At 40.0% G+C, this 19,698-nt stretch overlaps 1 protein-coding gene across 1 annotated transcript in view; it reads left to right on the forward strand.

Moving 5' to 3' along the window:
* Positions 1-19,698, forward strand: part of KIAA1328 — a 178,511-nt gene that overhangs the window by 99,465 nt on the left and 59,348 nt on the right. Inside the window, exon 7 of the mRNA XM_082075412.1 lies at positions 18,923-19,608. Within this exon, the coding sequence (XP_081931538.1) occupies positions 18,923-19,608 (686 nt within the window). The remainder of the gene's footprint in view (positions 1-18,922; positions 19,609-19,698) is intronic.

The following is a 19,698-nucleotide window of genomic DNA, read 5'->3' on the forward strand; positions in this document are numbered from 1 at the left end:
AAACCAGTTGTAATTTATAAGTGAGAAAAATAAAGCTTCAGATGGCAGATGAAGAGACACCTTTATTGACTCCATATGCTTGACTGCATGAGGTGCGTTCCTGAAAATGGGAAGCAAGTGCTGTATTTTAAGGAATTTCAGAAGTCAAGCATCAAGGGGTAATAGAGTTGACCTCTAATTTCAGAAATCACAGCCTAACATTTGAGAGCATTTCACTTCCAAACTTTATTTAAAGCTCTGCTTAGCAATCAGTTTTATAATAGTAAGGGTTTTGGCTGGAAGACACGTTGGTTATACTGTTGCCTAGCAGACTTTTTCCCTTTAACAGCAGACACCAATGGCCTCGAGGAATGAAATGCTGATACTTCAGACTACGTGCAGGTATGGTTGGACTGGCCTCCTGCCCTTGGTTTCACAAGCGTGTTTTTGCATCCTCTGTTCTTTTTATCTTGAGCAAAGGGCAGTGTAGGTGGTAGCTTATATTTCCAACAGGAGACTTTTTCATTCTTAAAGGTTTACTGTCTCCTTGGTGTTGAAATATTTTAACTGGCATTTTTCTATCAGCCTCTTCCTAGAGTATCCATTATCTGTCACTGCAGTATGTTATCTAGAGGCTGTGTCTTGGTATTCTCAGTGGGTAATTCTCAGCATGGGTGCTTCTCACCTTACAAAGGTGTTAAGGAAATACAGGCTTTGGATGTATATTTAGTGTAGAATTGATTCCACCCTGTGTTCCCTCCACCTGAAAGTAAAGATTCAATATGAGCACAATGGTGCTTTTTCCAGAATGACAGAACTTTTGCTTTCAGTACAGATTTGTAAATTCTTAGAGAAGTGAAAGTTGAAAGTATCAGTGTTTTCCCATTACTTGAGAAGCTTCAGCACAGGTGACTTAAAACTATGACTTCCACACTACTTGCTACCTGCTCTTAACTTGACCATTTTCTTGTGTGCCTGTCACTTTTGGTATGAGCAGAAAGTTTTGTGAGTGTAGCAACTGCCAGCAATAAGACACATGGACACAGTCAAACATCACGTTGCACATTCAGAGTGGTTACTAGCGTAACAAACTGCTTGTCATCCTTTATAAAAAATGAAGGGAGGGATTTAAATACATTTTCTGTAAAGCGATTTTCTTTAGGTTATTCATAAATATCCGTGCCTGCTTTCTAAATACAGATTTTCAGCCTTATTAGCACCTAATACGTAAATTTGTACAAGAGCAAAGCATTCTTTTACCAGCTGGACTCTGAAAGTGACAGGTTTAAAGAAGATGCTCAGAAACACATTGTGGATGAGTAAGGCTTCTATTTCAAAAAATACAGCACAGATATAAAAGCAAATGCGGTACAAGATTTTCTAGGCAGACATAATATCTTTTATTAAACTGGACTGGTATGCCTTGGAAAATTAATAAGGTCCTGGGCAGCCAAACCTTTTTTGAGGTCTGAAATGGAAACAGCAGATTTCAAAGCTAAAACTGAACTTGAGAGCAATTACAGTTTGCTTAATATCTAGTTAGGATATTTAGGTGTTTGTCCACCAAGAGTAAAATCCTAGGTTAGCCTGGAGTTATTCAGCAACTCATTTACTTGAAGTCATGAATAAATGTCATATATAGTACTTAGTTTTTTTTCAATTGTGTTGTACGGATATCCAGACTATTACGTGTTGTTAGCAGTCTGCTCTCATGCCTGTTAGTGTTTGAAAGCTAGAGTGCTGTTTATAACTCTGCTTGTGTTTGTTTCAGGTTTGGAGAAAAGCGGGGTGGGGGTGTGGGGTTGCTTTCACAATACAAAGTGATTATTGGCAAAGCAAAGAAGTTTTTTCTACTGAATTAACTCCTTTGTCGAACGGCACATTTGTTTACAAGGAGGCTATTTGGACAATTCAAATGAACTTGAAATAGTCCGGATGCTTCAGTGTCGTCAATGAGAGAAGGGAAAATAAGAGGACAGAAGGCACAATTTCCGTGCTAAAGTTCCTCCTCTGCTTTACTGCTGAGGAAATGAGCTGCCACATCTGCTGTGCTGTGACAGGATCTGGACAGGATATGTCCAGAAGACTGTATGGGAACTAGAATACAGACAGATGATGGAATTGTTTGAGCTGTAGGCTATCTATGCTGTCACATTTAATGGCATATGTTCAGCATTATCACAGGCAATAGTGAGGCAGAACACAAGTATGTGAGGCACCACGGTTTTTTAGGCTTTTGAGAAATGAATTTCTTATGTTTATTAATTATATTGGTGCAGAAACACCGGTTTTGCTGATGCGTGGGTACAGCATGGCAATTTAAACAATTTACAGTTTAGCACTGCTTACCCAAATCTGAATAAAAGAAGAGGCTATAAATGGAACCAGAAGAATCTCTGGTAGATGTTTTTTTTGCAGCAACCTTATAGTGTGAGTGATATCAGTGTAGCTGTTCGGATTTCTCTTTACATATATTCTGTTGTTTTGAGTCTGGATTGCAGTTTTGATTTTTTATTTTTTTCAGTGACTGCATATTGGCATTCAGATTGATAGCTAGAATCAATTTCAGACAGATTAATTTATGAATGATTTTTTAAAATATAAAAATTGTTTGTAATTCTCTTAACTCTTTGGAGCTGCTAACCCAGAGCAGCCCTTGTGTAACAGCCTTCTGTAGCACTGTAACCCAGAGCTAGGTGTTTTCTGTTCCTCCAAAATTTGGGCCACTTCAGCTTTGTATTTTTTAGTATCTATGTCTTGAGCCATCTGATTGTGACTAAGATTCAGAGAGGTCCTGTGTATTCCTTGACCTCATTGTCTTCATCTGTAGAACAAGGATAGCAGTGCTTAGTTGCTGCCAGGAGTATTCAGGCATAATGTATATAAATACCTCTAAAGGTTACAAGTTCTCTCAAAGTGCCTAGTGTTTCTGCTGGTTTCATATTAAGTAGAAAACTGTGAGTATGTGTGGTGGTGGCGGTGGGGGGGGAGGGGGTTCAATCATCAGATGTCAAGTTTTGATTTATTTCTGTAATGATTTATGCAGTTGTTAATCAGCACTTGACTCCTCAGAGGGAACTTCAGGGAGATCTTGTATTTAGAAACAATCCGGCTTCTAGTATTTTCTCTCCATTGTGTTTTTCTTCCTTTGTTCTTTTGTTCTCTATTATGAAGGACATTTGCATGAAAACAAGATTTTTGTTTCTTAAGAGTTCATCTGCTCCTGCTGCTTATTCCCCACCTGGCCATAATCCTCTGTTTGTGACATCTCAATTGGTGGCTGTGCAAATGATTATGATGTCAAAGACAGGATTATGACTTCAGGTGAGAAACAAACAGCAGGAACTGGTGAACTCAGGAGAAATACGCATCTAGATTTTTCTCTAACCATTTTTATGCTAAAAGCACAAGAGAAATGAAGACAATGCATTATGTATGCATATATAAAATAACTGATGTATAAGCAAATTGTATTGTACTAGTGAGTAACATGGCAAATCTATTTTTTAAATTGTCTTCAACTGTTCTTATTCTCTAGCTTCACCTACAGGAAATTGCAATAGTAGGATAATATCCAATGACAGTGTGATTAGGACATAGTTATTTGGATTTTACCGTGCTACAGCTCTTGTAAGAGACTTCTTGTGTATCCCTCTGCTGTAACACAATGTCTTTAGTTTGATTATAATAAGGTTTGATTAAAAACAGACTCAGACCCAAACTGTGGACTGTTAATGAGTTAACTGGGGTTCCAGGAGAGAGTGTGGTTTTGGACCAGATCGAGCTGCTTTGTGATACAATGGGAGATTCGTGAAATCATTCCAGTTCTCCTGCTTGTTTGTTTTTTTTTTTTCCTTATTTAATGTTGCGCTTCCTTTTTGTTTCCGAGGAGCCCCATCCCCTGCTGCCCCTGAAAACTGTTTTCCCAAAGGGTTTTTGTGCAATATTTCCATTTGAAATTTCTTGTCTGCAGTTGGAGTCCTACGGTAATAAATAACTTGTATGGCTCTGCAGTCATTTGCTACTGTGAATTGAATAATGGGAGAAAGATATTTGCTAAAAAAGTTTTAGAGGTATGAGAATTATAATGGAAGGAGTGCGTGTTTGTGTTATGACACTAGATGGTGCAACCAACACCTGCGAGTATCTCTTTGGTAAGTTGGTGTTGGGTTCTGAAGAGGTTGCTCAACAGAAACCAAATGCAGGGAAACAGCTTGTAAGCCTCTGCTGCTGATGTTGTTACAGTGGTGTTTGCCACTTCTAGCTGATCCTAAGGTCATTATGTTGCGAATTTTGGGTAGGGAAATATTTTTTCCCCTTCTGCATTATTTTGAGAGTATCTACTTACAGATGCATTGTGGATTTCTTTTGAGGTATTTGACATTTCTTGGTGTAGTTTGTAAAATAAAATGGAAGAAATTGTATTATCCAATGTGCGTATAATGCTGTCCTGTGTCAGGATGACTAGGTGAAAATGGAAGAAAGGAGTTGTTAGTCACAGAATTAAAGACATTGAAAGTATCAATTCCACAAGTTTGATATTTGAAGTACTTGGAGCTTCAGAGAAACCATGGAGAATGGAGTTGTTTGTTTGTTTGTTTCTTAAAAACGGAATTGAAGTAGTTATCTTCAGGAATCCAGTAATTAAAATTAGAACGTTGGTAACATTTTTATTGCAGGCAATTCTAGTGGTGAGATTAACATTAGATAATCTTTTAATAAAATAACCAGGCACCCTATGAGGATCTGACACATGAGAGCTTCTGGTCCCCTAAGGACTGTGATTGTTTTATGGTTTTATCTAATAATAACTGTGCTTTGGTTTTGCCTTTTTTTAGGAGTTTTCATACAGTAGACATTCCCCCTGCCCCCCATAAATTTGTAATTTAACACCACTCTAGGAAATGGCAAATCAGCATGCACTATTAATCTTATCTTGTATCATGAAACAGACACCGATCCAAGAGATCTGATTACTTTGCTTCTGGTCATTATCCAGACTGAAAGCTGGGCATTTGTATCATCAACAGTTCTGTCATCAGAAAGCAAAAGACTTCAAAAACAAAGTGACATTCTACAATCAATCCTGTTTAACATTTCATGCCAAAAATACCGTGAGGCACCAAACTCCTTTTACTGGTCACTTAGCGATCAGCTGCGGTATTAAAGCCCTCGTTTCTGCCCTATGTCTACAGCTTCTTTTCCTAGGCATTTAAAGCATAATGAAAGACCTAAATGTCAGGCATGAGGGCTTTAAATAATCTGTAGTGATTTTAATGAGTTCAGTCACAATTGCCACAGGTTTGTCTTGCTTCATAAGTATTTCTGAGATGGAGCTTGCAGTCAGACTCTCTGCTGCCAAGTTGCTTTTCGGTCTTTTGAGAAGGATGGAAACTGGCTCCTGTTCAGTCCTGCAGAACTGAATCTGTTTTAGCTTGAACTGCTCTGGAAATAGCCAGCTGCATCCCCTCCCCTCCAATGAATACATTGTGAACAAGAAATTCAGTTTTAATTTGTATTACAGTTCAGCTAATTAAAGAAAACCCATTTTAAATACCTGACTGAACCAATGTGATTTGACTTTCTTATTTTCTTTACTCTTGGCCTTTCTTCCTTTTATTTTCACTGAGTTATTTGAATACTTGCAGCTTCGTGTTTTCTCTCCTATCAAGTTTGTGGCACTTGAAAAGATGCACTTATTTGGTATGTAACTGTGAGGGAGGCTCAATCTCATTTTGTTGCTTCTCCAGTAGGATAGAGCTTTCTGCTCTACAACAATATTTAGAAATAATTTATATTTTTTTTCCTACTATTTACAAATCCCAAGGGACCTCACAGATATGGAAACATGTGGTAAGAATTTCTTCTGTGCTCAACTGGATGGTTCAAGTCTGCTCCTGGAGGGAGTGAATTTTACTGTTGACCTAATTCTGCTCCCGCTAAAGTTGGCACCGGGTGGTTTTAGAGATTTTCAGCCTCAAAGCATTACTATTCTTTGTTGAATCCAGAGTTTAAGAAGGAGAGCTGAAGTGGAGCTCTTTCAGATGGAATAAGGAAGGCTTAAGCCTGGTACTCAGAATACATTTATTAACTAAGTCTGTCTGAAGAGGTGGCCTGGCAACCCAGATAGAGGAACCTTCCACTCTGCATTAGAATTTTGTCAGAACTTCCAAAATTCATACCTTTTGGCATCGTGGGCGGTTTCTGCTTTCTGCATCACGGGCTGTTTCTGCTTTCTGCATTTGTGCATATTTATCATACAGATTAAGTTCACAAATAGGGGAATAAAAAAAACAGAGCAAAGATTAAAGAAAAAAAATTGAAACTTCTACAGTTTTTCCTTGTAAAAACCAAACCAAAACAAAACCTTCCATTTAAAACTTGGTTGCCTACTTGAGAAAAATTGTTATAGAATTTTGGATGACATATATGTGCTACATTTACTATTATCACGTGAGGAGCAGATTTTTATTTTTTTTAATGACAGCTGTTAGGTCACTGTTTAGAAAGACAGCAAAATGAGTTTGTAAAGTTTGTTTATAGCTATATAGCTGGTGCTCCTAGATTGGCACAGCACAGTAAAATGATGGTTCTGCACTGGAAGGAAGGTCCACATCTCCACTGTAACTTGGAGGGACTGTACTGTAGGGATTCATAGTTGGAAACTGTCCCTTCTTGTCCCCTGTCCTTCAGCATGTAAGCAGGGCACAGTGTTTTGCTAACTATTAATGTAAGACTGTCAACAAATATTTAATTTTTTTGTACTTTTGTGTGCTTATGGCAAAGGCCTGGCTTTGTGCAAGGATTTCCTTTCAGGTTATTGCAAATGCTCATGCTTGTGAGCTTTTCTAAATGGAACTCTCTTTAATAAACCTGTGGGTGAGTTTTACTTGGTCTGTCTGTCCAGACTGCAGTGTTTAGGGGAAGGCGATTGTCTCACAAGGTCACTGCTGCCCTGGAGTAGTGGAGGGCCTTTCAACTTATGCTTGGTCATGCCCTTTTAACTTAATGTTCTCCTTCACACAAGCTGGTAGTGATGGATGTCCATTCAGACAACCTAATGGCCTATGGTAACTATAGAAGAGCCTTTATATCAATATTCTGCAGCTGAGACCCATCAGGATGGAGTCAAACTGCTCTACACCACATCTAGGACCATTTTATGCAAATAATGGCTGTGATACCATTGCTATACTTTATTGTGTCAAGCAGGACTATAAAAGATCATTTTTATCGGTCAAGAGGAAGTTGATCTTTGTAGCTTGATATATCAGAGGTCATTTGCCTCTCTCAGCTCTTGCTACCTTTAATAGTACTAAACTGACTACAGAATGACCTCAGCTCTTCAGGAATCTCAGCCATAGGTGAAAGGTCTGCTGGAACATCCTCAGTGACATTTCAGGTGCGGTGAGAGAATTCTGAAATCAGCATCTTCATGGTGAACTTCAAAAGGAAACAGCTGGCTTACCCCAGGGAATAAGACACCGCGAGATTGCTATTTGCTCCATGCCTTCTCCTATTCCTTGATTCAACTTCTCCTGCAATCTTTCATTAGTTAATTTATGCACCTGCTTGAGATAGTGCAAGCCTGTGAAACAGGAAAATGAAATCACAGCCTATTTGCCAAGAGGACCTTGGACTTTTGTGTTCAGGGAGCCAAGTCTTCCAGACTCAAGTGAGATATTTTGCCTCTGTTTTTCAGAGGTCTTAGGGGACATCTGTACAATGCGGAGGCTGTCAAATTAGGTAATGGATTATGAGATATCATGCTGTGAATCTGCTTAGGTGGAACTTCTTCAAGGGTGGTTGTGTTTTGCACAAAGCTTCCAACTTAATAAAAAATGTTCACGTCTTTTCAATTTGTGGAGTGCCATTTGCACTTTCGTGGACTTCCTATGTAACTGCAAACTAAGATGTTGACTTCTGATAAAAAATTAAGTGCTTGCTAATGCAAGACAATGCCAAAAGTCTCATTAAACAGGTATATGAACTAAGTGTTGAAAGACAAAAGCAAGAACTGGAAGAAAAATACATTTTTAATATCTGCCTATGGTGGAGTTCTGCCACCATTCAGAAAACACTCGGCCTTTCAAGCACCTTGGGAGCAACTCCAGTTCTCCCTGTCTACCAGTTCATCCGTCTATATCCTGCATTGTACCCTTCAGTGCATTGGGAGTATACATGTTATTTCTGTATTACTGTGAAATAGAAATAGTCTGTGCTCCCATTTCTATGTACTCGAACAGGTTATTTTGTAGTTTCCTCACTGCCTTATTTAAAGAAGTTGTTCCTGGTGATTTAGTCACCTTGGCATGACAGCAAGTTTCATCGTGTCAGCTGCTCTGGACTGGCCATTTTAGCTTCATTCCTAGTGACAGAGACATAAGCTTCCCCATATATGCCATTTTGTATTTACTATAGGTTAGTGCAGGGTAAAAGCATGCAAGGTGTAATCTCAAAGCCGATGAGACTGTGAGCAGTCAATGTCTAAGCCTTTAGACAACAGCTTTCTAATAAATGACATGTATCATTTTTTGAAATGTGGAGAGATCAAGTGTTGTTATTCCGACTTGTTTCTTCTAGAGGGTTTTCTAAATTTTCTGCTTCCGAGACTATTTAACACATAATCGTGGGGCTGCGTGTTCTGCCTTGCTCTAGCATTTGGCCAGTTGATGTAAAGCTATGTACCAGTCAGGTGTTGGTGTGTTAGTCTTGTTCCAGTCTTTGTTCTGAAGAACAGCATCTTTACAAAATAAAAGAGTCCTTCTAAAAGGCTTTTATTTCTTACGTGAAACTTCTGCTTTGACAAGATGAAGTGAGTCAGCCTGTCTTTAATGGGATTGCATTGAAATGTCTGCTTACATGCAACTCTTGTTGTCATTCCTTGGCATGATCGTTACTTGAGGGGCAGATTAGAGGTCAATCAGCCAGAGCCACGGGGGCACCCACAGCTAGCCTCAGGATACTCCCTACAAATGTAAGATCAAAAGGGCAGGCACATGAAAATTACTGTTTACTTTTTATGAATTATTTCCCAGAGATGGGATCATTAGCAGAATCTAAATGCCAGCTGGTTCTTATTGCAAGGACACTCCTGACAGAACGCACTCACTTGGGCATGCCTTTCTGCTCTTTTAAAGTCAAAAGATTCTCTGTTTTTTTCTTTTGTGGGATTTCTGTATTATTTAAATGACTTTCTGCTTGTGTATTTTTCCCCAAAACACTGCCCCTACTTCTGCACATGATTTAATTCTTAAATATTGTCCTTTTTTTTTTTTTTTAATTGGTTTGTGCAGCAAAGGTATTTCAAACTCTACATCCCTACGCCAGGGACTCCGCAGGAGACACCTTCTGAAGGGTGTAAAACTTTCGGGTAATTTTTCTGAGTGAACAGTGGCTGTTGCTTAAAATTCATCGCTGGCCAATAGGTACTACAGGTATCCCTACTGTAAATACAGGGGAAAGGTGATATTGCCTGTCATGGTGAGGTACATGTTGGCAAATGCTGATTCAGTGTCTACTCCTGCAGTAATCTTCACACATCAAACTCTGCACGTTCTTATCCACATAAGTATCTGGCTTCTGTTTGATCACAGTAATCAGGGCTATTTAGAAGGGTCATGGTATATTTGCCCTTTTGTTTTGTGTCTGGAGCTATGAAATCATGACTTTGGAGCAAATGTTGATTGAATTCTAGAGACACTGGCAATAGCCGGGAACATGTGCAGCCCCTGATATGCTAAACTGGTGATCCAAAGTAGAGAACTGTTTGCTTTTTAAAATAACTTTGGAAAAGTTACCTTGAAGGACCAAATATGTGGTAGATATTACTCTTTAATGAAAACCAATATGAACTTCCCTCTTATCATCCCATATGTTACTACCCCTAATGTAAATTAATCAAACGCTGCACAGCATAGGAATTAAACTAAATCTGGCTGGTAACCAAAATAAAATCCCTTACGGCTATTTTCATATGTTCTTAAATTGTGTGCTGTGAGATTAGGCAGTTGTCTTTTTTCACCCCTTGAAGAATAAAAAACCACCTCTTTTGCAGCACACTCCTATGATAAGGTGGAGGGGCAGAAAATCCAAAGTTATGTTCTTTTATCTAAAATCTTATTCTTCCTGATCTGGCTAGACATTTTGGATAGATATGTTTTTACTTATTTGGCATGATGTTTTCTCAACATCATTGTTTTTTTGGCATTCATCTTGACAGCAGTAGCTAGAGAATTCTTGCTAGTTTTTTAAAAGGATAAACTGAACATGTCTGTTTCCATCTTTTCCTCTTGCTGTTGGACAGAGCTCAGGAAATTTTTGAATCCTTGCAAAGTGTTGAGAGTGCGAATGAAGTGTGGTGGTTTTGGGTCTTCCACGATAGGAATCTGCCAGTGACCATCAGCGTGAGTGGGCCTGGTGATAGTAGAGCAGCATTCAGAAATTCAGCATTTTAGTTGGTGCTAGGCATTGTTTAAGCTTATATTGAATCACAGAATCACATAATGTTTGGGGTTGGAAGGGACCTCTGGAGAACATCCAGTCCAACCCACCTGCTAAAGCAGGTTCACCAGAGCAGATCACACAGGAACGTGTCCAGGTGGGTTTGAATGTTTACGGAGAAGGAGACTCCACAGCCTCTCTGGGCAGCCTGTTCCAGGGTTCTCTCACCCTCAAAGTAAAGAAGTTTCTCCTCATATTCAGGTGGAACTTCCTGTCCTTCAGTCTGTGCCCATTGCCCATTATCCTGTCATTGGGCACCACTGAAAGGAGTCTGGTCCCATCCTCTTGACACCCACCCTTCAGATATTTATAAACATTGATGAAATCCCCTCTCAGCTTCTCTTCTCCAGGCTGAACAGACCCAGCTCTCTCAGTCTCTTCTCATAAGAAAGATGCTCTAGGCCCTTAATCATCTTCACAGCCCACTGCTGGACTCCCTCCAGTAATTCCTTGTCCTTCTTAAACTGGAGAGCCCAGCACTGCACAGAGATACTCTAGATGTGGCCTCACCAGGGCAGAGTAGAGGGAGAGGACAACCTCCCTCCACCTGCTGGCCACATTCTTCTTAATGCAACCCAGGTACCATTGGCCTTCTTGGCCACAGGGGCACATTGTTGACTCATGGTCAACCTGTTGTCAGCCAGAACTCCAAAGTCCTTCTCTCTGAGCTGCTTTCCAGCAGGTCTGCCCCTAACCTGTACTGGCACCTGGGGTTATTCCTCCCCAGGTACAGGACCCCACACTTGCCCTTGTTGAATTTCATTAGTTTTTTCTCTGCTCAACTCTCCAGCCTGTCCAGATCCTGCTGAATGGCAGCACAGCCTTCTGGTGTGTCAGCCCTTCCAGTGTGGTATCATTAGCAGACTTGCTGAGGGTGCACTCTGTCCCTTCATCCAGGTAATTGATGAATAAATTGAAAACAACTGGACAAAGTACGGATTCCTGGGTAGCCCCACTAAGTACAGGCCTCCAAGCAGAATCTGCACGATTGATCACAACCCTCTGAGATCTGCCATCCAACTAGTTCTCAATCCATGTCACTGTGCATTCATCCAGTCCGCACTTCCTGAGCTTAACAATGAGGATGTTATGGGGGACAGTGTCCGAAGCCTTGCCGAAGTCAAGGTAGACAACATCCACTTCTCTGCTGTCATCTACCCAGTCAGTCATGCCATCACTGAAGGCTATCAGATTGGTCAAGCATGACTTCCCTTTGGTGAATCCATGTTGACTACTCCTGGTAACCTTTTTCCTCCACATGCTTGGAGATGATGTCCAGAATGAGCTGTTCCATCACCTTGGAGGTGAGGCTGACTGGTCTATAGTTTCCTGGGTCCTCCTTCTTGCCCTTTTTGAAAGCTGGAGTGACACTGGCTTTCCTCTGGTCCTCAAGCACCTCTCCTGTTTTCCATGACCTTTCAAAGATGATGGAGAGTGTCTTAGCAATAAGACACTCTTCCAACTCTCTCAGCACTTGTGGGTGCATCCCATCAGGCCCGTGGATTTGTGGGTGTCTGGTTTGCCTAAAAGATCTCTGACCAAATCCTCCTCAACCAAGGGAAAGTCTTCCATTCTCCAGACTTCCCTCTTACCTCCAGGGTCTGGGATTCCTGCAGGCTGGCCTTAGCAGTGAAGACTGAAGCAAAGAAGGCTTTCAGTAACTCCACCTTCTCTGTATCTTCCATCACTTGCCCTGCACCCAGTCTCAAAATGTTTTCTACCATACTTCTTGGACTTTTTGGGCTAGATCAGCAGTAAACGGGGGGTCTGTATGCCCGCCTTCAGTCACAAAGCCGTGCTCACGGGTTCACGAGGAGTCAGAAGGCACCTGATTTGGAGCCAGGGTGTGGCATGCTTGCTGTGTGTTCCTTGCAGACTCTACACTGACACAGATATCTAATTGTGCTGTTCATCTCAGTTACCTTTTCTGCTGATATCTTCTTGTCTTTCTTGTAGTCATCATGGAAAACAATGGGTTTAAGATGTCTTTTATTGCATTTGTGCTTCACAGACTGTTACATTCCTGCCTTTTCATAATGAGCCACAGAGGTCCTTACACCTCTCCTATGGAGCAGCACATTTTGAAGCTGATACCCAAATCTGGATGGATTTCTAGAGCACTGGTCTCCCCAGTGCTCTTAGGATAGAATAATGGTGGAGGACCCTTCTCCACCCAATTGCGAAGGAGTATGAGATACAGCTTCCAATGGATAGCTGTTAAATTAACATTTCAATTTCCCTGTGTGTAGCCTTATCTTTACAGACAGGTGTATGTGTGTTGGGAGAGGGGCTATTTTTGGCTATACTGTAGGAGAGCCTGAAGGTAATGAGTTGTGCATAGTAAATCTTGCTTACTCCATAATTTCCACTACATTTCAAATTAAGGGCCTAAATTAGGGTTAGTGTCAGACTTGCTCTTTTGCTATGTCCTAATTTTGTTTTAAAAGCACATAGCTAAGGACTTTAATATGTTTTAGATTCAGTACTTGTAAGTTATACTAAAATCCCTAAGGGAGCCAAAATAACTTATTAAAACCGTGCAAATGTTTTTGACTGCTGCATTCTATTATTTTCTATTCCAGTGGTAGCATACAGCCTCTGCTGCTGATGGGCGGAGGAACCCAAACCTCCAGGGCCCATTAGACTTAACTTGTTTACTGCATTGATATCTATATGTTAAATGACAAGAGAGTTCAGGTTATTGAATAATTTAAAATTCAGCTCTAATTGGTGTCATATGACCTGGAAAAGGCCATGGATGACGCCAGGAGCATGCTGTGAAATTCTTATAAATAATTCATAAATTAGATCATTCATTTGCCTGGATGTCTTGTTAAATGCAGAAGTTTGTAAGTAATAACTGATGATATAACACCTGTAAGTATTTAGTTCATATGCTGGAAGGTAATCTACCTTGATGATCTTCTAGCAAAACCTGCCAGAGTATGAGAGTTAATTGCACTAGGGAGAATGCACTACATTTATTTGGGATGGGCTTTGGCAAGGCGTACCGTGCAGATGTTGCATTACGCATTCTCTATCAGCTAGACAACTATTCTGTGTATGCCCATGTTAAAAATGCAGCTCATCACTCTTCTGCCCTTATTTCACATGAACTCCAAATGCACTGGGAAATGGTAGTGACCTGCTCTGCTCACAAATAGTATAGTTTTTGAAATATTTATCTAGGTCTTGAACTACTGATTCTTCAGTAAAATAAAGGGCAGAAGTAAAAAATTGAAGTCAGAAGATTGTGATTTTTCGTTTTTATAACGTTGGCAGCACACTGAATGTTAATAGTTAGACCTGGTGTTGTTAAGATTGGTATAGTGGCGTTTTTCTATAGTGCAAACAGGCCTGGTATAGTTTTGTTTCGGAAAGCAAATATGTTTGCTTAATTTTAGTGGTCAGGTATTGCATTGCCGTACGTAGGTACTGTTTGGACTTAATGGGCATTCTTCTCACAGTGACTTCCAAGACTCAACGTACAGGCGCCTCGCTTAAGTTTTCTTGAAGTGCTCTATTATTAATGACTGCCTTATCAACCAGCGTAAAACCCGTTTGCTGATCTGAAATGGAAGCATTTGTTAGAGATTATCTACAATATTTGTGTAGCTGGAGAAGAAGGGTGGCATGTTTATGAATGCAAAATATGCACTTAAAGCTGAGTGCCAGCAAATGCTCACATGCCACTTTGAATGCAGGTTTTTGTGCACCTGGCATCCCGGCTCAAACCCTCTTAACAAAGAAGAGGAAAAAAAAATTGAAGGCGACACAAACATAGGAGGTGTTCCTCTGCTGTCAGCTACCAGCTATACATTCACTCTTTTGTGATGTGATCCTGTTTTGTTGTGGTTTTTTTTTTGTTTTGTTTTGTTTTTTTCTGGCTACACCTGTTCAGTGTATTGAGTTCAGTAGATTTTACAGGAAAATACAGGCTTGTGACTGTCATTCACATAGTTTCTTTGATTTGAGACCACTTGTTTTATTCAGTGCAATATAGCAATCATAGCTATACATAATTACTACACAAAATGGTGCTTTAATTCTTGCTTGAAAAATAGTCAGCTTACCTTCTCAGTTATCTACTGTATTTATCTTAGATACTGACAGAGACAGTTCCTGAACTATCATCTGTGCACTTTGTAATGACTGAAATTAGGTTACTTATGGTAGAGATTTTAATAAAGGATTATATGAGTTAAAGAAAAAAATTTATGGACTTCAGTATATCCTGCTAATTTACTTTCAAATCTTTACCTTTTTACATTCTCCTTGATAAATTCTTACAGGCGCTTGGAACGAATAGCTCCTTAATCACTAGTAATGCACTTCAAATAGTCCTATCATTTGAAATAATTGTTCCTAAAACGGCATTTCTGTTGCCCCGTTATCCTACCTGAGCTTATTTATAATATATTCTCCTCATTCTACTGACAAGAACAAGTGCTTGTACTGTCGATAGACCTGCAAACCCAAAGCCAAGCTTTATTCACGTGAGACCCATATATCAACAACACATAGTGGTGACTGCGTTCAGGTTTAGGATGTATACCTTAGTGAGTGCACCATATATGCCCTTGGTCTCTTTAAGGTGTCCCTGTGTATGGTAGCCTCTCCTTTGTCCATTTAGAAATTTTTGTTTCATCTTTAAGTATCTTTAAATCACTGCGTTTCCCTTGCGGTTGCTGCTTCTGTTCAGTCTTGGCTCCCTCCAGGGTCCCTTCTCTGTTCTGAACCTCCATGGTCCTCTCTGTCTTACTCCCCCACCCCACAGCTGAAAATCCAGATTAGGGAAATCTTCTCTGGATAAAACTGAGAACAATTTTACTTCCTCTTCTTTTTTTTTTCTGTATTCAAATGTATTTCAGCTACAAACTGCAGAGCCAGGTGCTATGGGTTAAACTCTGTTAAGATCTACAGAAATTTTGCTGTCCACTGTAACAGCACTGTATTTTGCCCACTGGATGCACGGACCCTAACTTTCATCCTCAGCGTGCAGGACTTATTGAGGCAATGATTTTGGGCTGTTTCTTAAATGTGTTTTGTACACACAGAGCTACCAGCGAAATCTGTCAGGACCTTGCCTGTGTTGAGATTGTAGAATCTGGTCTGTTTCTAGTTCATCCCTTGCAGTACAAAGCCCAGTGTGCTGGAGTCAGTCTGTATGTGTCTTCTTTGCCAGCGCTGTGAGTTAACACTGCAGAGCACACAACTTGCATTTAAGAAGAATTTGCAGAGATCGTAATGCTGCATGCATAAAACTCATGCACTGTTTGTCTGTTGTAGGAAGTTTTAAGGACTGGATGTTTGTTTAAGCTCTGCTCAGAATCCCTGAGCAAAAGTTACAGGGATTGCAGTAAAGATTTCATAGAGCTCCCCACACGTCTTCCTCTTTAAACTCTTCTAAAGATTATTTGAACTATTTTTTAACATCTTCTTGTTTCCGTGCAAGACTTTCACATCTGATCAAGTCTTATTAACTCCATATGTTTCAAGGAGCAGTCTGAGTTTGTTTGTTTGTTTAAGCCTCAGTTAAAGGAAGTTGTGTCTTTAAAAACCACACAGCAAGCCTGGAAGAGCCCCACAGAGGGGAAAGCACAGCTGTTCCATCATGGTCCGTCATGGTTTTCATGTGTCCCATAGGCAATATCTTTCTTAAACTCATCTTGTAAAATTACCGAATTCCTTATGCTTGCGAGTCTTTACGCTCACAGTAGTAGGTGAGTCTGAAGGATTTTTTTGGTTCATTTTTCCCTTTCACCTGGTCTGTATGTTACAGACCAGACCAGACCTATCATGGCGTGCTCTGGTCTCATCTAACCAGATGAGTGTAAATGTCCATCCGTTTTCCCTGTAGCCTCTACCAACCAGCTGTAGTTTTCAATTAAAGCACTAAGGGAAAAACACAAGGTGCTAACAAAGTTGTTGACTATCTTCTGAGTCCCAATAGTTAATTCTTCTTTGGGGTTAGGCCCTGCAAGGTACTGAGTAGCTGTCAAAGGCATGTGAAATTGGAACTTCTGCCTAATGTGACCTCCTTCTTCTAAAGGAATAAAAAAACCCCTACTCACATTCAATGACATTAATGAGAATTTTCCCCCCTGCAAACATATTGTAACTGTGAAATAACATTAAAGTTTCTCTGCCTTGTTATGAAGTCTTTAAATGTCAATGCCATTTCTGAGACCATCAGGGCAGATTTAATGGCAGCCAAGGTCAACAAATGCTAACTGGTACCTCTCTTTTAGGGCCTTCAGGGACTCTTAATAGAGTCTCAGCCATGAAGTTAATTTGCAATGTGGGCCTTTATTCTTAAACCTGGTCCCGATAATTATTTTTTACCATCTTCATTCATGTGCTTAGATTTCTTAACATTTTCTTGTCTCTTCAGTCAATAAAACAAACTGCTAAAATAAAGAAATTTTCAGTCATTCCATCTTTTTGAGTCTTCTTTTTACTATTCCTTTTTAATCCTGTCTACGGGCTGCAGAAGGGTAGGTGTATGCTTTCTGTAGACCACCCTAACTAAGCTACCAGCTCTGGTCCTCTAAGATCCTCTAAGAATACCTTCAGGTCTGTCACCATCTGCTGTCCCAGGGGGCTGGGAAACTGGCCGCCTTTAAAGCTTCTTTTTGCTGATACCCTATATGCTCTGCTAGCAGAAGCAGGTGAGCTGGGAAAGAAGAGAGAGCCTGTAACCACAGGATCCTCTACTTTCACTTTTCTGTATTTGTTCCTGTTGCTGGTCATCCCTTTATGTATTGTCTAATTTAGATTAAAAGGGCTTTGTAGCCTTTATTTGTCTAGAAAATATTGCAGACAAGGGTGGCACGCTACAAATAATAAATAACAAATCTCCATCTTTTTGGCAGCATGTTGCATTTCTGCTCAGTTGCTCTGCCAGCCCCTCTGACTTTAAAATATTTTAATGTCCTGCACTTTTCACCCAGTCCAAGCACCAGACTTTCCTCAGACATTTAGTACTGACATTAATGCAAATGCCTCCAACTCTCTGGGCCCTTTGGGGCAAATCGTGACATCCTTGGCTTTCAATCACACGTCAGAGAGGATATATTTGTATCCACAAAAGCGGAAATAATAAAATATCAGTATTCAGGTGCTAATCCACGTTAATTTACATTCTGTGAAGTCTACAAGAAACTTGTAATTGGTTGTCTTGAAGGGCAGCAGAGTATATTTGGTATTTTGTTTATTTATAAAAAAGAATTTAAATTATACATATAAACACTGCATAGATTTGGATTATATCGCTCTTCTAATCATCACTAGACGCTTGCTTGCACTCCTAAATTTGAGTGTTTTCAGGCTTGCTGACTGTTTCGCACTCTATGTGGACAATACTCATCTATTTTAAGCATTGCCAGAGTGCAAATAATACTTTTCTTTCTATCAGTGGATACCAAATTTCCCTGCCAGACCACTTTCGCTGCAGTAGTTTCATTATCTTTAACAAACCTGGCTTCTGTAATTAAAAAAATCAGGTCTTTGTGAAAGGTCCAAAAGGCTGGAGGAGCTTAAATTTAGTATATTATTGAAATTAATGCACAGGTCTAGCAAAAGAAATGCGAGTGCCTGATTCACTGCTGTTCTGATGTGCATAAAGACTCAAATGCTTAACTGCCTAGTTGAACCGTAGTTCAAAGATACTCCAGGATGTAAGTAGGATTTTGATGTCTGTTACATAATATTCACAAGTATAACAAAACCACTAGAATTTACTTGCACCAGGTTGACAAATGTGAATTACAGTTGCTTGCTTTCTTTAGAGTTTTATCAGTGCATAATCACTTGCCCAGCTTAATTGAAAAATCACTTACGTTTATAGCTGATTTTAAACATGTTTTGTATTTAAATGACAGCTTTTGATGTACAACTATTTTTTACAGAAAGTAGTTGGGTTTTATCTGTGTTTCTGTAAAGATATTTCAAAAACTCTCATCAAATTTCCAGCGGTAAGTAATATCCCATTCAGTGCAAGGTGAAATGTTTTACATCAAGTCTCCTGCTGTGTAATGGCCAATCAAAGAGTATTTATAGTGGCTGAATGGATTTTTTGGCTCGGTATTCAAAATTAAACATTTTCAAACATTAACATTTAATGTTTTTTGCCACTCTTCAAGTTGATTTTATGTAACCCTAGATGCTCACAACTACTTGATACTCTGAAGCGACTCATTTTATGCTGAGGATCCTGCAGGCAGTAGTTTTACATTTATTACAGTTGTGTAGATGGAATGAAATGTAGATTTGATAGCAGATTCGTGTCTGTCTTCTGATAAACATTTTCTCGGGTTTGGCTGTATGTCCATCAGCATGATGCAGCAAGTCTGTTTCTGAGACTACACATTTACCAAGTGAAATTAATGAGCAAAGATGAATTTTGGTAATTCACAGGAAATTGTTTTTCTTATTGCAGGCATCCGGTAAGAAGAGCTCATGCCAGCAACCGTCTTTGGAGCTAGATGGTTCCTACTTGTGTATTGGGGGACCGCAAACTCTTTATAAGAACAGTAGAGCGTCAAAAGCTGGAAGCCCAGCCCGTGTTGCATTGTCTCAGTCTTGCAGGAATAATCAGGATTGCAGGACTGAAATCCATTGCAACCATCAGGAGTGTCTGAAGGAATATCCGATAGAAAATGGCTTTCACAGAAAGTGTAACAATATGATTTCCCCACCCAAGCAGAGCAGTCCTCACCGTGTAAAACCGGCTCAGGAGATGGACCAGAAAGCCAATGGGTTTCAGAGCCTGTACACTCAGCAAGCGAGTCGCAGTTGTGCCTGCAGGCATGCAGGGAGCTCGGGGAGCAGGCAGGAGAACCACCATGTCAGCCAGGTACCGAGAAGACACTCTGGCCCAGTTCACAAAACCTGTGATTATTCCAGGCACTCCCAAGTTTCTGGGCTGAACGACAGCGTGGAATCAGGGCGTAAAGAAACAGAGCAGGCTAAAAGGTTGTATGAAGAAAGAAGGCACAAGCTGCTTCTTCAGAAGATGGAGCTGGAAATCGAAAAGGAACGACTCCAACATTTGTTGGCTAAGCAAGAGGCAAAACTGCTCCTAAAACAAGAGCAACTGCACCAGTCCCGTATGGATTATAACAGGTGATTTTGAGACTTATAGTTAAAAAAAAATAAAATCTAAAATTTCTAATGAAGACGTGGGAAATAGTTAAAGCAGGAGAATGGAACTGA

Source organism: Streptopelia decaocto (assembly GCF_964273445.1).
Source record: "Streptopelia decaocto genome assembly, chromosome: Z".
Taxonomy (NCBI): Eukaryota; Metazoa; Chordata; class Aves; order Columbiformes; family Columbidae; genus Streptopelia; species Streptopelia decaocto.